General features: G+C 37.8%; 1 protein-coding gene across 1 annotated transcript in view; it reads left to right on the forward strand.

Annotated features, from left to right (window-relative positions):
* LOC149807027 (uncharacterized) overlaps positions 1 to 13,817 on the forward strand; it is a 128,654-nt gene that overhangs the window by 16,680 nt on the left and 98,157 nt on the right. The window contains exon 3 of the mRNA XM_089950567.1: positions 11,100 to 11,289. Coding sequence (XP_089806693.1) covers positions 11,100 to 11,289 — 190 coding nt within the window. The remainder of the gene's footprint in view (positions 1 to 11,099; positions 11,290 to 13,817) is intronic.

Consider the following 13,817-nt stretch of genomic DNA (forward strand, 5'->3'; position numbering starts at 1 on the left):
CCCACCAAGTCACATTATCCTGACACCAGGCCGACCAGTCCTAACACTAACCTCTTAATGCTGATCGCCAAGTGAGGAAGTTGTTAGTACCATTTTTGTAAGTCTTTGGTATGACTCAGCCGGGGATCGAACCCACGACCTCTCGCATACGATGCTGACGCTCTAACCATTAGGCCATCGGAGCGGTCAGATAACTATGTATAGGTCACTACGCACGGTGTGTTAGAGAGTAAGTGTGGGGTATTGTCACTTCACGCGGCGTGTTGGATATTATATGTGGGTATTGGATTATACATGAGAGGAGGTAGCCACTACACATGATGTATTGGATATTAAGTGTGGGCCACTGGTCACCACACACGGTGTGTTGATGTATAATGTGGGGTGACTGAGTAGTGGTCACTATTCCCGATATGAGGTCAAAAGCGTCTAAAAATGTAACATTCGTCTCATTCAGTTCGACCACTTCCAACAATGTTACCATTTGCCCTCAATGTTAAATTCACGCTTGGGCCATAAACATTTATCTAAATATAGGTCGACCACTTAAATACAATTTTCCGATGTTAAATTCGCGTTGCGGCTTATAAATTTTCACCTGTCTAACATGGGAGTCCCATATGAGTAGTTACATCAGGCGACTGGTTCTCAAAAGAGACGATATGGCCTTAATGTCAAATCCTATGTTAAAGTGACCCATAAACGGGGACTCTATGAACTCAAAGTGCATATCATCAAACGGTGTCAATGTTACAAATGACTGACCTCAATTTAGGGTGACATTAATAGTGTTCAAGTTTACCTCAATAGGCGCCACGGTCGGTACGTAAGAAAATCCTATGTGAAAGGGGTCCATTGGTTTAACGTAAGAATGGGTTTATGGCCTCAAAAGGGTTTATAGCGTCAACAGTGATTATGGGGTCAAAAGTATTTATAGGTGCAAGGGATAATGTAATGGTAACTTGCAATTGGTATAGGCCGTGGTAACTTTGTAATTGGTATAGGTCGATTTATAATCTTTGGGAACGAACGGAAAATGTAAGATTACAAGTTTTAGAATATTTTTTTTATAAAAAAACATACTAGCCATTACCTCATTTTTATTATAATCCAACATCAACTTTTTGTGCAGTACACATACTACCAGATGAAATGGGAAGGGTTAAAGCGAATATGAAATTACACAGACATACTATGCAGCAGACCATTTATACCATCCAACACCCCATGCACACTATTCAAAACGACTTGTGTATGGTTTAAAATCCCACAAGAACTATCAACTTAAACAGTTGTGATGTAAATGAAGCAGATGAAATCGCACAAACATACGAATAACCACACGAACTAAACCACTCAACACCCCATGCACAATATCTAAATCGCCTTATGTAATGTCTCAAATCCCACACCAACTGTCAGAGGAAACAGTAGAGAATGTGTCTGGTGCAGAGACTAAACGAACGTATCCCTAGATTTCATGGGACACACCTCGATCGAGTATGTTGTACATTGACCTTTTTATATGCAGCTTTGGCCGTATTGATTTGCGTTTTATTGATGTAAATAATCTTTTGTCTCATAAATGTTTTTGTGATTTAAATTCTCGAACACCCATTAAACGTGTCCTCGAAGAATAAAACTATTGCCTTGTCCATGCTATTTTCAGAATTCTGATCACCTCAGCCATGGCTACAGCTTCCTCTTCCTCTACCTCTGCTCTCCGTCATTGTCGAAATGTTAGATCGTCACAGTTGGTAGGCACCGTTTCATCGCCATATCTTTACTATGTTGATTCTTGGATCGCGTGGTTCAGGCAAAATCAAATTTATCAAACCTGTGATCGAACACAAAGACCATTTGATTGATCGTGAACCCCAAAGCATCCTTTGATGTTACAAAGAGCGACAATCGGCTTACCCACCACTTCACGAAAGTCAAGGAGAATCCATTTTTATGTTTGCCGAATGCATTCCTCACGAAGACCAGTGCCGTCTTAAGGCATGGGCACACTGGGCACTTGCCCAGGACCTCATGCTTCTAAGGGCATCATGCTGCCCTTATTGTTAATGAATATTGAAAGATCTTTTGGCAAGTTAATTTGCTTTAAAAGTGCAGCGGGAAGCACGTTTCCCAATTTTTAAATATAGTGACATCTAGCGGAATTCCTGTGGGTGGGTAGGGCCGGTGGGGGGCCCCAGTGCATTGCTTTGCCCAGATCCTACAATGTTGTAAAGACGGCCCTGACGAATACATCGGATCATGTCTGATTCGAGTCAAACACATCTAGTCATCCTCTTTGACATGTTGAAAGAAGAAATTAAATTTTGGTTAACACGCAAAGGCTTTCTTCGTAATGCTAGTATCATTTACATTACAAAAAAATTATTTCAACAAAGTAAAGCACACTGTGTCATCAATCTCAATATCCATTACGTGGTCTTATATAAAAGTCCATTATATAAATATCAAGTGCAAGTGTTAGCCAAACAGGTAGGAACTCCTTGAGTGAATTATACGTAACGTTGCCATTGATAAAACCTCATTCAGTTTAAAGCTTACTACTCCCGATTAGTTAAGATTTTGTACTCACCTGTTTCACCATTGATGCCAAGACGGAGAGCCTTGCACGTCTCCGTCGGCATGAAAACTCTACAAAACATCCTACACTTCGTTTCTGTTCCACAGTCGTCGACACAATTTATTTCAATCTCATCCTCCAACCAAATTGATTCGTGCTCTGCACGGCATCAGTCGCGGACAAAATGCACAAGTTTGTGCCAATAAGTGCTGCGATGGTTTACCTTGACAGCACGTCAGTTACTTCAAGGCATCATACACATCTCTCATCAAACCAATCGCTTAAAAAAAAAAAAAAAACAAACATAAAGTGTCTTTGTCTCCACTGCAGATCCCAGGATCGATACTCAAACCAAAACAAATCATTTATAAATCTGGGTGTAGTGCTTCTCTAGGATGTTTCATTATTCGTTCCCTCTTAAAATGGTATCCTAATGCCCAATCTGCACCCAGGAAAATCTTTATCCCAGAAGACATCCAAAGAAGAAGAGTGGTGGTGCAACATTCAGTGTACACCCAAAAAAGGAAAAATCTCAAGAAAACAGATTCTACCAGTAAGAGAGGCAATGCTGCTCGAACACAACCGTACTCCCCAAAATCACGCCTCTCAGTAATGGTTCTATTTCGTCGTTGACCTTGATACCGGCCAAACCCGATTTAACACGCATCTTTCCTAATCTGATGAAAAAATGGAAACCGTTTCTAAAGCAACTTCTTCTACTGCAGCGGAACTTATCTTTAGCTTCAGCTGCTGCGGCTGCAACGTGCCTTCACCCAATACTAGAGTCCAAGGCAGAACGGGAGTGTTACAAAGTTTAATGGATTTATCCAAAAAAGAATTTTCACGATTTGGTCCGTTGAAAACAACGTAACGTCGAGTGATGCCCAAGATGAAGTTGATTCGACGTACCGACAATCACTGGATTCGAATTTCGGAATAAACAAAGACTTCGGCCAGGCGATTCACTTCAGTGTTTTCTCTCCTGAAAGAACAAGCTATCACCCTCAATAATTGCACACCACTCTCCTCCCAAGGCACCTGAATAAAGAAAAGGAAGGGACTGTCTTCTCGTTTAGAAAAACATTGGGGTATGTTGTCGGCACTGACGAAATCCAATCTACCGATGCAAAAATAAATCATTCAAACAAAATCTGAAGAAATCAAAGATGTCGTGTGTGAATATTGATTGATTGCTTGAAATGAACGGTGCTTTCTTCCAAACACCAAACACCAGAAAGAACGCTTAGGAAAACATCGGAACGTTTTTCACCAGATGGTCCAAATAAAATACCTAAGTCATAAGAAACAAATGCTGGCTCAATGGAGAGACTTTTTCTCCATCCTTATAGGACTTTTACGTTACAAGTAGTTGAATCGATTGCAGGACCAATTTTAGGAGGCATCATGAGAAGATCAAAAGGATCCCTTTTCTGGTAAGATCTGATATGTGTACGTTGGAATTTCACGGAAGGACGAAAGCTGACTTTAGTGCCCTACAAACGATGGATGAAATTCCATCATTGGTACAAACAACGGACAACTCATTTATTTCTGAATCCTAATCTCGCCGAGATGACGCAGTTTCAACAATAATTACAACATTTGATGGATCACACCGATTTAACATCAACAGAACAATTGCAACGGTAGGACCAAGTCTTGCAACTTCTTCAACTCTTCCAACATAAATCTTTAGACAAAACACCTCAACTGTCTTTAAAAAATTTATCTAGGCGATCATATCTAGCCAACAACCCAAAGTAACCAAAATAGACGGAGCCGCAAGGATGCAAGAATAAGAAGATACGCGTGATATGCTTCTGCTCCCATGCCCACTTCGAGTTCCTTGCGGACACCTTTCCCAATTCCCAGACGATTAGAAATAAAAGCATGGATTCAGAAGATGATGTCAACCCTAAGAAAAACAAAATGAGAGAATGGAAGACAGAAGTGAAAGAGACATCAAAATAGAGAGCCCATTTACAACCACCATCGGTTTCTACTCCTTTGCGTGATGGACACTTCAAACAGTCTCCAAACCACACGAAACGAAGAGTATCGGTGTGTGACTTATTGAGGAAAGCCTTCATAGAGAGACTTTTAGCCAGGATGTACTATGCTCATCCTGCTGTTTACGAAGGAGTTCAAAAATTGTAGCGTGCTGCCAAAACCTAACTTAAAATTGTAAGTTTACCGTAGGTGCATCGATGGGAATAACAAAAAGTTACGCACACGCTACACAAACCCATTCGAAACAAATTTTCAAGAAGTCAAACTAAAGTGGATGACATCGATCATCAATGACAAGTGAACTTAGCGGATGTCTCAATTTGGCAGCGTACAATCGTGGTTACAAATATTTGTTTTATGACATCGACGTCCTTTCCAAATATACGTGGATCGTTCTTTTGCCTTCTAAAACAAGCCTCGTGCTAGAAGGAACGTTAAAATTGATTTTGAAACAAAGCTATCGTCACCCTCTACGATGGCAAACAAGCAAAGACACCGAATTTTCAAACCAATGTTTTCAAAAAGAATTGAAAATGGGAGACATCGATTATTTCACCACATAGAATCATGAAGCGAAAGTCAGTGTCGTGGAAAGTTTTCAAAACATCTTAAAAGAACTTATGTGGAATATTTTACATACCAACACACTCTCAAGTAAATCGACATCGACATTTAGCATCGGATGCGCACCTGAAGAAGTGACCCACGACAACGAAGTTGCAGTGTTTGATAGCTTGTTTGGAAAGCACCCTTCTGCTCATAGCAAATGTGGACTGTTGAAGATGGAAGTTTAGGTTTGCACTGGAAAAAAAGAATCGTACCTTCGACAATGGTTATTTACCTAACTGGACCACCGAATTGTTTTGTGTCACTAGACGAGTTCGTATCCGCGTTGCTACCGTCTGTATCTTGGAAGACATGAACGGTGAAGTGGTAAAATGATCATTTTACTTCCCCGAACGACCTGAAATGTACACGACACGTACGATGTCGAAAACATTCTCAATCATAGAACATGTAAAGTGGTCAAACGCCGACACAAAGAAGTGAAAGTGCATTGGAAAGAATATCCACAGAGATTTTAATTTTATACTGCCACTATGCAAGTCATAGACTATAAGATGAAGAGCCCATCGTGCCGTTAAACACATCAGCTACCTCTCCTTCTCAGAGTTTCTCTCTTCAAGAACTACAAAAACTACCCATGGCATGTGGATAAAGTGTACCTAAAACGCAAATCGCCTTTATTCTGTCAAATCTTTTTTGTGTATTGTGTCATCTGTGCAGCCATCACCAATTTAAGTTTGCAACAAGGAGACAACAATTGTGGATCATTTCACTCAGATGATACATCGGTTGTCTTCCTCCCAATACGTCCATGAAATATTCTACATGCAGTAACAGTGATAGTCTTACCGCTAACGATAGTCACAACCATAACAGCTCAAAAAATACCCCTCTACTGGAACATTGGAAACTCCTTTGATATCAAGCGACTCCTCGGAAATCAGAACTATCGAATTAGGAAGAACCAATTTTATTTAACTTTACACAGTGGCAGTTCAATGACGTGTTTCCCAACAACGCCTTATGTTATTTCGCGGTCAAATTACCTCAGGTCATACAATTGGATCACGAAGTTCCTTGGAAAGTAATTGTGGTTGAAATCATTTATCCCACGTAAGTCCTGAATGTCCGTGGATTTCAAACTACGTTTATTGTCAAAATTCTGAACGAACATTTGCAAGAAAACTTGGATAGAAATGATCCACTCGTTTACGAATCCAAACGAGAAGCTCAAGCCAATCCTGAATTGAGCATCTGTACAATGAAAATTCCTGCATTCTATTATTTCATTGCTCAACATCTGGTCTCAATGATTGCCACTATTTTCAACGACCAGTTTGTCAAAACCCTGGTCAGAACAAAACGAAGTGTACTGATCATATACCATAAAAAAGCTCGTAGTCTGCATATGAATTATTCGGATGCCAAAACGTTGTTCATCACTTTATCTGCCAATTTGTTTAATATTTTGGGTGGTTACACCAAAATATCCCCGAATTCAAAAGATATCAACAAGATCGAGCGAATTGGGTTGATATACCAAAATAGCATCGAATTACAAAGACATCTTCAACAACAAGTATTTTGGTTACCCTCTGGAATTGAATTTGAACTTTGTGTACTCCGATGTGCTGGAGTACAACGTGGTGGGAAAATCAGCCGCTAAGTTACTGAGAGTCATTCCTTTCAAAGTTGATTTGCCATTTGCAGCTTCTTGCGAGGAAGGTGGAAACACATATCAAGTTCACAGTGAATTTGTACATCCCATTATCTTTCTGTCAGTAAGTTGTATTTTGACTGTGTTAATATTGGTAGGACAAAATATTCCATTCTCAAAAGGAACAGTCAGTGGAAAACTATATTTCGAAAACGATTCTCTGGCAAATTGTAAGTCCTGTATCTTGTGTACCAAGGAGTCGCTGGACAACGATTGCGTGGTTTAGGATATATGTTCGAAGCCTTGCGTGCGGTGGTCCCAATCTTAAACCCGACGGTGACTCGAGGATTTCACGCTTTGAAAGATGACGCATTAACGCAAGGCGAATAATTTTTCAAAAATCTTTACCCAGAAAAACTACTTGAGGTCTTACTTGTCCCTGTTTGAAACCACTAGACAGTTAGTACCAACAGCAGCATTTCGTACGACTATGGTGCAGGGAGTTACTCTTTGTGGGCCTGGCCAAGGCAGCAACGAGGGACATATCCACCCTATAAAATAAGACCAACTTCGTGTGCAACCTTAATTTGCCAGCTCTGACTAACAAGGTGAACGTCATCTTGTATGCAGAATTTGACAATATTCTGGAAATCAACAGTTTGTGAGATTTGATGCTAGACTATTAGTAGCTATGAAATACGAAGAATCATTAGAGATAGAGGTGGACAAAGGGGACGTCTTTGAGCCACAACACGAAAAGAAAAAACATACAGAAGAGAATGACAAAGAGACAATGATAATGCCATATTAGCACAAACAAGAAAACGAATTAGTCTACTGCTTTGCTGATAAATTGGAGACATAATTAGAGGTCTCAGCCTTTACGAATATGCATTGGTATGGGGAAAGGATGAATACTTGAAATTTATGATAAAGAGAGAAGAAGAAAAGTTGCAAAATTATCTGGACGACGCTTGGGGTCTCATCCGGAAAGAAAGTGTTGAGAAAGTGTTGTAAAGACTTGAGTGACCATTCCTTCTAGACGCTTGGGGTCTCATCCGGAAAGAAAGTGTTGAGAAAGTGTTGTAAAGACTTGAGTGACCATTCCTTCCCTTTGTTGACTTGTCTGGAGATCTAATGGATCCAAGCTCTCTTGAAACAGTCAGCAGACGACATGACGAACCAGCTTATTTGACCAATATTTTAAAGGAAAAAAATGAGGTGTGAAATTGATGACCTATCATTAGTTTGGCATTCCACTGTGAAATGGATACATGAGAACTTGATTACCTTCTGACACACAGTTCGTACGCTGCTTCTTGGAATCCTGTGATGTATGCTAGAGATTAAATTTCCTATCGCAGATCTAAAGACACACAGGTCCATGTAATTAACATCGCCAGTCATCAACCAGTAACCCATTCGGTAGCCATCTACTTTCCCAGCTTCTTAGAGTGGACTATTTTGATTCTTATGGATCACCTCTTCTTAAAGACGACATAATTGATTTTTAGAAGAAATGCAGTATCGACTCGATTTAAAAACGTAAGATTACAATAAAAAGATTTGCATCTTATCAGGCAAAACCTGATTCAGAAGCCTGTCGAAAGGAAGAGCACGATGTCCTTGAGCATAGAGCAAAACATTGTAGACGATTTCTTGGAGAAATCACGAAGGAGAAAGAAGAACGGACTAAGAGGTACAGGCAACAACAAAACGGAGATCAGCATCAGGAGCAAGAGAGGCAACATCAGCAGCAGGGAGGAGACATTGAATTTAGAGTGGACACAAATTACTCTTTCTCCATTTGAAAAAGCAGGCCTTATCCTGTGGCGAAGTCTGAGGTGAGACGAGTTCGTCCTCGCAGAAATTAAAAAGTCCAGAGCGTATAGCTAAAGCAAAATGACCCTTTTCTGGGCCACCTATATATCTAGAAATGAGATATACTAATCATTTTGCACACAAAAAACTGTATTTGCTAGTCTTGTATTTGTTTGTGTATGTATGTGTCTTTCTCCAACCAAAACAAAAACTCCTTGAAATTTTCTGTGATTTAAAAAAGAGAACATACCACAAAGAAAATGTAAGTGTTTGATTGTCTTGATTTTAATACTAAGTAACTTAAACATGAGTTCACACATGCACAACGTTCAATGATGGAGAAAGAGATTTTGGATCATGTGTATGTGGTGTTGGATGGTATAGGTGGTGTGGTGGTTCGTATGTTTGTGAATTTTCATCTCTTTTGTTTAAAACCTACTCTGTTTCCTCTATTGTTGGCGTGGGAATTTTCGACCTACACAAGGCTATTAGGATAGTGTTTATGGGGTGTACGATGGTATATGTAATGTGTTAGAAAGTGTGTTTATGCATCACTTCGCATGTATCACACTTTTTCTTGTTATAATTGGTGTGGGATATTAAACTCTATATAAGGCATTTTGGATGATGCGCATGGGGTGTTGGATGGTAAAAATGGTGTGGTGGATGGCAAGATTGTGCGATTTCGCCTTCTTTATTTACATCACACCCGATTCATTTGATATTTGGTGCGGCATTTTAGACCCTACACAAGGCATTTGGGATAGTTTATCGGGTGATGGATGTATAGGTGGTGTGTTGGATAGTATGTTTGTGAGTTTTCAGCCTATCTTATTCATCACACGCTTTTCTTCTGATGGTGTGGGATTTTAGACTTTACACAAGGTTTTTGGGGATACTGTGTATGGGTGTTGGATGGTAAAGGTGATGTGATGGATAGTATGTTTGTGTGATTTCACCTCCTTCGTTATAACCCTTCCCGTTTCGTCTGATAGTAGTTATAGAGACACTATTCAAAACGTTGATGTTGGACTGTATATATGATGCGAGGGATCGTAATAAAAAGGAGATGCTGGATAGTACATGCTTCCTTGAATTTTATCTAAAAATTGTAACGTTACATTTCCGTATGTTCGCATATGGTATACCAGCGGCCAATGCCAATTATAAAGTTGCCATTACATTTTTTTCCTATCCCTATCAACATTTTTGACCCCATAAACACTTTTGACCCTATAAACCATTTCGAGGATATAAACCCATTCCTATGTTGAACATATGGACCCCTTTCACATAGGAGTTTCCACACGTAACCGTGGCGCCTGTTGAGGTCAAGTTGAGCACTGTTACTACTTCAGTTGAGGTCAACCACTTGTAACACAGTTACCGTTTAAGGCTATATGTGAGGCCCATTCGCTTCATGTAACTCTTCATACTGACCTCGGTAGCCTCGTATTACTACCGGATTCTCACCCTTAGCTAAATAACATCAGACAGGAGTTACTAGCAGTGTTGGTCATATCCACGGGCAGCAATCAATTGCATGTAGTAACAAGGACAGTATGTGCGTTACAACTGAACGTTAGATTTTTATTTTAAGGAGGACAAATCACACATTACGCAATATGTTTAAATAATTGATTATCCGGCCCGTTATTAAGGAACAGACACGGGTAATTTTAAAGACAGTGCTATTTGTATACCCTATAGCGAAATGGAAAATAATGTTAAAATAGAAAAAGAACATAGCATTAAAAAGAAAGTCTAAAATATAAAGGCAGAGAAAACAAGTACCATTTTACCAAACCTGACCTAAACCAAGCGAAGACAAAGTAAAGCTAATATCGAAACATATGGAATGTTTTAATGCGGACTGATATCTGATGCCAAAAATGGAGACAACCTCTTAATTGTTCCAAAGTAACCAACATAAATGAAGAGCTTTAGATATGCTGTTATGTATTTGACCGATGCTGCTAATAGCGCAGTAGCAGATTCCTGCTTGGCGGGAATATTGATAACCATGTCTTTCCATAGCTCAAACTGGTATAAAAAAAACTTCTTTATTCGACTGTAAAACTAGTCATTCTTATTTCATATTGAGTGATTTGTTTTATTTGTTGATTTAACAATTCATTTTGCAGGAAATTCCCCCTAGTGAGAATAGTAGTCATTAAGGAATGATTTTCATGGTGTCTTCCGCCCTACCTGTGATGCATGGCACTATAACAAGTTTAGAGCGGATGACATACTCTATTTAAAAATGTTATCTGAAGATTGAATTCTTACTGAGTAAATGTAGAAAATGTTCATTGATGTGTACAATGGTTTAATAATTTAGATGCATCCTTAATACGGGTGGGGATGATTATAAATGAATAAATAATATTAATTAATCTATGTTGACACGAGCGACTACATACATTTAAATACTGTCATCTACTTCCCTATCTATTTATTTAGACCTACAGAGTTTTCTATGCTCCAGTAGAAGATAAAATCCAGTGGAAAAGCATCGATGTGCCCAGTTCACAGGAGGCAATTATTGGAAGTCTAACCCAAGGCGAAACCTACACGATACGTGTTTCTGCTGTCAGTCGTCAGGGTCAGGGACACATGTCACATCATGTCACGGTCACCATCCAGTATCGAGGTATATTTTCTATCCTTATTCTCTGGATGACACATTTATATGTATATATTGATGATATAAATATAGATTACATCCAACAGATATCCGCTCAGTGTCAAACAAAATTTACAAAATATTCTAAGAGTTTAAACTTTTCCATCCCTTTCTCATATTTGGATGTATCAAGACGGCAGAGCACACTTGATTCTCTTGTACATAAATGTGACATACTGGCTTGATCTAACTAGAACACCGTTTCTATAAAGTGTAAACATATTGTTTATTCTAATCTTATCCTCCATCATACCCTAACTTTCTGCAATTATGTTCTCGCAGAATTTCTTAATCTTGGAATGTTGGGAATAAATATTGCTATTTCATTATATATATATATATATATATATATATATATATATATATATATATATATATATATATATATATATATATATATATATATATATATATATATATATATATATATATATTTAGTAGTAAAACTAATATTGCAATCTGCAATAATTTTAATCCAAGGCAAAGATCTAAAAGTAAAAAGCGAGTCAGTTGCCTCTGCGAAGAAGGTTTCTTCTTCGATGAACACACACACACACACACACACGTGGGCCCTTATTTTAGGAAAACGTTTTGAAGAGCTCTGGCTTTTTCTTATGTTTTAAGACATGCTGCGATTTATCTGAGAAAGAATCTAGAATCCCATAATGTTTGACGAAAATTGAATCCTCGTTATAGTTTATCGCTGACGTTGGTAATGTCGCAAACATTCCGTATCAAGTAAAACAATACTTTTAAAATGCCATCTTATATTTTCTTTCTCCTCAATTTGAGATGCTATAATGGTCGTTTCAAAATGATAACGATTAGATGTGCAACTTACTCAGGTATCGGAAAAGAGAAGAGAAAGTTGAATAACCAAGAAACAAGACAATTGAGAAAACGTTTCTACGTGTGTATTATTTTTAGTTGGACGGTATAAAACGGTGCTATAAAATGAATCTTAAATTACCTTAAGTAACTCTTAACAGAACTAAGAAAAAGTCTCTTATTATCTCGCACTGTCAGCAAGTTTGATCTGCTCTGTGACTTTATTGACTTTAAATGCTTGATCAGCATCGTATTTGAATTTTTTTATCTTAGTGACCTTAAGTGTTTGATTAGCAGTGTATATATGAAAAATGATATATATGTGACCTTAAGTTTTTGATTAGCAGTGTATATATGAAAAATGGTATCTATGTGACCTTAAGTGTTTGATTAGCAGTGTATGTATCCAAAATTATATATATGTGACCTTAAGTGTTTGATTAGCAGTGTATGTATCCAAAATGATATATATGTGACCTTAAGTGTTTGATTAGCAGTGTATGTATCCAAAATGATATATATGTGACCTTAAGTGTTTGATTAGCAGTGTATATATGAAAAATGGTATTTATGTGACCACAAGTGTTTGATTAGCGGTGTATATATGAAAAATGATATATATGTGACCTTTAGTATTTGATTAGCAGTGTATATATGAAAAATGGTATATATGTGACCTTAATTGTTTGATTAGCAGTGTATATATGAAAAATGGTATATATGTGACCTTAAGTGTTTGATTAGCGGTGTATATATGAAAAATTATATATATATATATATATATATATATATATGACCTTAAGTGTTTGATTAGCAGTGTATGTATCCAAAATGATATACATGTGACCTTAAGTGTTTGACTAGCAGTGTATATAAATAAAAAATAATATATATGTGACCTTAAGTGCTTGATTACCAGTGTATATATAAAAAATTATTTATATGTGACCTTAAGTATTTGATTAGCAGTGTATATATAAAAAATGATATATATGTGACCTTAAGTGTTTGATAAGCAGGGTATATATGTAAAAAGTAATATATATGTGACCTTAAGTGTTTGATTAGCAGTGTATATATATAAAAAAATGATATTTCTGTGACCTTAAGTGTTTGATTAGCAGTGTACTTATGAATTCAAAGCAGTACATAACTCGTGGCTCACTAAGTTGTCATGGATGACGTACAATGCATTGAAGGTAATATTGTTGACTTTTCCGATTATCCTGATTTTCTTACATTTTTTTTCATCATGCTTCGTTCAGCTAATGATGATGTGAGCAGTTGGCACGCCATAATATAAGGAAGCTGATGTCCATGAGTTGATTCAGATTACAACTGTATACTTTGCTTGTATATTCATAGGTTATAAATAAGGATATTTGGAAATATTAAACGAGCAAAGTGGAAACAGTGTATTGTCTCGAGTGTATTGTGTTGAGTGTACTGTCATCGCCATGAATCATTCACACACACACATACACCCACCGGTATTCTCCATTGAACTAAACGCTGAACAATAGAGTACTAAGTCTCATTGGAATAAAGACTTTACCTAAAGGATCCCATATTTTGTTGTTGTCTCAAGATTTTATACAAACATAGAAAGTAAGTTTGTGTGTGTGTGTGTGTGTGTGTGTGTGTGTGTGTGTGTGTGTATGTGTGTG

This window comes from Sinohyriopsis cumingii, chromosome 1, assembly GCF_028554795.1.
Source record: "Sinohyriopsis cumingii isolate HCF-2022 chromosome 1, ASM2855479v2, whole genome shotgun sequence".
In the NCBI taxonomy this organism is placed as follows: Eukaryota; Metazoa; Mollusca; class Bivalvia; order Unionida; family Unionidae; genus Sinohyriopsis; species Sinohyriopsis cumingii.